The following is a 3,869-nucleotide window of genomic DNA, read 5'->3' on the forward strand; positions in this document are numbered from 1 at the left end:
AACCCTTAAAATAGTAACTCCTACACCTTAAACCCTGAACTACATACCCTAAATCATAAACCCTAAACTATAATGATAATTAATTTAATATTTTAAAATTAACACTATCTCTTTTACAATTATATAAGAAAATATTTAATATATAAATAAAAACAATTAGTCATATACCAAAAACTTTAAAATTATTTTAAAAATAGTATTTTAATTTCTTTCATTTTTATTAAATATTTTCCTATGTTTTTACTTTTAAAATTATTCTACGTGTCATTATTTTCTTTTAAGAATTTAAATATTCAATTAAAATAAATTATACTTTTAGCGTAAGCTTCTTAAAAACGCCGATTATCTTGACTTATAGCGGCATTTTTTTGAAAAACGCCGCTATAGATCGATCTTTTGCGGCTCATTTTTGAAAAACGCCGCTATAAGTTAGCATTAGCGGTGTTTTTAAGAAGCGCCGCTAAAGCCACTAAAGACGTGTTTATTTTTTTTGCGGCATTTTCCCTTAAGCGTCTCTAATGGTCAAGCTATAGAAACGTTTTTTTTATAAGCGCGCTAATTGTCAACCTATAGCAGCGTTGACGTTGAAAAGCGCTGCTAATGCTCGTTTTTAGTAGTATTTTTTATTCAAACGCCACTAAAAGCGCCGCTAAAAGTCTGTTTTCTTGTAGTGAAAGTTTATATTAAAATTCTTGAAGGATTTAAAACGTTAGAAACATATTGAAATTCTCGTGAAATTTTTCATTTATATGAATTGAAATAATTGAACATATGTGATAAATTTGACTTAGTCAATAGTAGATGAAAGAGAATTATAAAATGATCCAAAATACCTATTTGTATTTTTATAGAAGGATCATGATTAAAATTTGCTATGATTATTGTTGAAATTCCTGAAGAGATCAAAATATGTTTCCCTAAAATTTTCCATCACTTATGATTTTCAAAAGAATGTTGGTATAAATGCTTAGCAATACATTCAAATAGTAATTTGAAAATCTAGTATTCAAGATTGAATACGTAGAATATGAAAAAGTATGTTAAGTTTTCATGAGGGAGAATAAATACGCGTTGTACTCTTTTTTCCTTAGCCGAAGTTTTATCCTATTAAATTTTCTTGGTAAGATTTTTAATGAGGCAGCATATTATGCGTATTATAGTACTCTTTTTCCTTCATTAAGTTTTTATCCCACAGAATTTTTCCTAATAAGGTATTAACGAGACACATTATCTACTAATGGACATCTAATAGGAATATTATAAATATCTTATTAAGTGAATGTCTATCATGATCAAAATAAAATTTTAATCTACTTTTAATTCTATTAGTTATTAGAATTAGATCTCTAATTTTATAATTCTTATACCTATTATATTATAAATAGAGATTCTAATGAAGCATTATAATATCCCTTTTGATCAATAAAGTTCATTCTTTATTTCTCTCATATTTTTCTTTGTTCTTTATTCTCCCCATCTCTCTTTATTCTCTTCTTTATTCTCCCCATCTCTCTTTATTCTCTTCTTTATATTCTCTTCTTTATTCTCCTCATCTCTTTTTATGAAAGTAATTTTAATATTTTATTATTTTTATTTATGTCTTTAACGGTCAATTTTATTTTATTTTTATGTCTTCTATTATTAGCCCACTCGAAAGCCCCACCATTTCAGTCTTGGAACCTAAAAAAGAAGACACCGAAAACCTCACGATTTGGGCTTTGATTTCCTGCCTGAAAGCCTCACAATTATGATCTCCATCTTCGCCTCGAGAACACGTCCAAAAGGGCATGGAATAATTTTTTCAGTTGGGTTTAAAAACAACGCATATAAATTCAACGATTTAAACATAAAAAAAAAAAAAAAAACACAACATATACCACAAATCTAATATATTACTATATTACCCATTATTTCACAACTAGAGAAAAAGAAGAAGATAAAATGAACACGCACGAAAATCGCAAAGACAAAAGACTTCTCGAAAATGAAAAACACTTAAAAGTACATTTTACAAGCAAGCAAAGTAACCTTCCATGGTTCACATTCATGTCCTACCACCCTCATGAGCCTTGTTTTCGATAGTCTGCCCAGTTTCCTTAGTCTTTTGTCCCACATACCCCACCATATCTTGCATGCCCCTCTTGGCCCGGTCCGCGTCGAGCTGCTCGGTGCCAGTCGCCTGTCTGAAGCGGTTAAATACGTAGGAGAGCGAGGACAGCCCCGTCAACCCGAATGCCCCGGACGACAAGAAACCGGCCACAGCCATGAAGACCGCGATGGCAGCTGGGACCAGAACCGGGCTGAAGATGACGAAGAGTGGCGTTGCCATGCATAGGCCGATGACGGTGCCGGTGAGGGTTAGCCCGGCTAATGCAAGGAGAGTGCCGCCTATGGGAAGGAGGGTGAGGACGGTTAGAACTTGGGTTGTTGATGGTCCGCTTTGATAGTTCGTTCTATCACCACGAACAACCTGGTCAAACGTCCGGTAAGAGCGGTCACGGTCGGCCATTGATGAAAACAGCTTACGAGCTTGCTTAGTTAAGCTAAGTGTGTGGAAAGTGAAAAATAAAGATGGAGAAAGGTGGGGGAGATATGGGGGAGGATGCGAGATGTTTATAAAGGGAGAGACGGGTGTAATATGGAGACACGTAGGGGATGACTTGGTGAGCTGAGGTTTTGCATGAGAAACAAGTTTCAGTGTCGCTTTCCAATTTGAAAAGATTATTATTATTTTATCAACAATAGAATAGATATGATATATATCTTGATTCAATAAAATATTTATTATATTTTTCATACCTAGATTATCAAATTAAAATTTTAATTTTTTGTTACACTCGATTTGGAGATTTCATCTTCATATGCTTTAATTTGAAATTGTTTGGTGATATTTTTACTATTATTAATAATATGTTGTACTTCGGTTTAAATCACTAATAAATTGAAAACTATGTTAGTCTTGATTTGAATTTCTTTTGAAATTTCTTATATCTTACCCCAGTTGTTAATTTTCAAAAATATATATACGTTGACGTGGAATTAAAGAAAAAAATTAACTAAATGATTTTTTTGAAAAGTGAATGCATGCGGAGCGGTTGGATAGTGAGTATGAAGCTTTTATAGTAATTGTTCACCCCAATCTGCTCTACTATAGAAATAATCATTTTATTGTTGTATATAAAAACTATTAAAAGGTAAAATGTAATGATGTAATATAGAAAAAATCTATATATTTTCATTTTTGAAGAATTATTTTTGAATATTTGGTTGACTTTAAAAAATTGAAAATATTAAAAACAAGTAACAAAAATTAAATTGAAACAAAGTAGAGTAGGACTGAGACGGGGTGGGGATGGATGTATCCAACATCTATAGAAGTGGTAGTGGATTTCAAGATTATGCATCCATAGTGGAGTAGAGTGGGTGGTGAAGCAGAGTATGTCAACTATGCAGTGGTGGTGAATTTAACAATATTTTCTTTCCCCCATCCTTAAATAAACTCACTACTATGGTTATTTGAATTCAACCGGTTCGAGTGGTTGGATTAGTTGAATTGAAAATATATCATTAATTCAAATTTCTAATTAATATTTTTACAAAATATGTTACATTATTTTATAAAAAAGAAGAAGAAAAGTTTACACTTTAAACTTAACATCATAGTTTTTAATAGGTATATTCACTATTCAAGTTATCCCCTTAAGCTCAAAAGTTAGTCTAAAAACGAAACAATTTAAATAGAAGTACAAGACTCAAAAATGGATTTGAGAAAAAAAAAGACTTGTTTGTATATTGATCGGGCTTAGGATTTAATATTCAAGGGTTGAGCTCAATTTAGCTTGGCTCGTTTTATACTTTTTGTAATAGAT

At 31.5% G+C, this 3,869-nt stretch overlaps 1 protein-coding gene across 1 annotated transcript; it reads right to left on the reverse strand.

The window, feature by feature from the left end:
• Positions 1 to 1,874: 1,874 nt before the first annotated feature.
• Positions 1,875 to 2,602, reverse strand: LOC108455718 (oleosin 16.4 kDa). The gene has a single exon (XM_017754256.2). It carries the CDS (start codon positions 2,507 to 2,509, stop codon positions 2,045 to 2,047), a length of 465 nt encoding a protein of 154 aa, XP_017609745.1. The 5' UTR covers positions 2,510 to 2,602; the 3' UTR covers positions 1,875 to 2,044.
• Between the last annotated feature and the right edge of the window lie 1,267 nt (positions 2,603 to 3,869).

This window comes from Gossypium arboreum, chromosome 9, assembly GCF_025698485.1.
Source record: "Gossypium arboreum isolate Shixiya-1 chromosome 9, ASM2569848v2, whole genome shotgun sequence".
NCBI lineage: Eukaryota > Viridiplantae > Streptophyta > Magnoliopsida > Malvales > Malvaceae > Gossypium > Gossypium arboreum.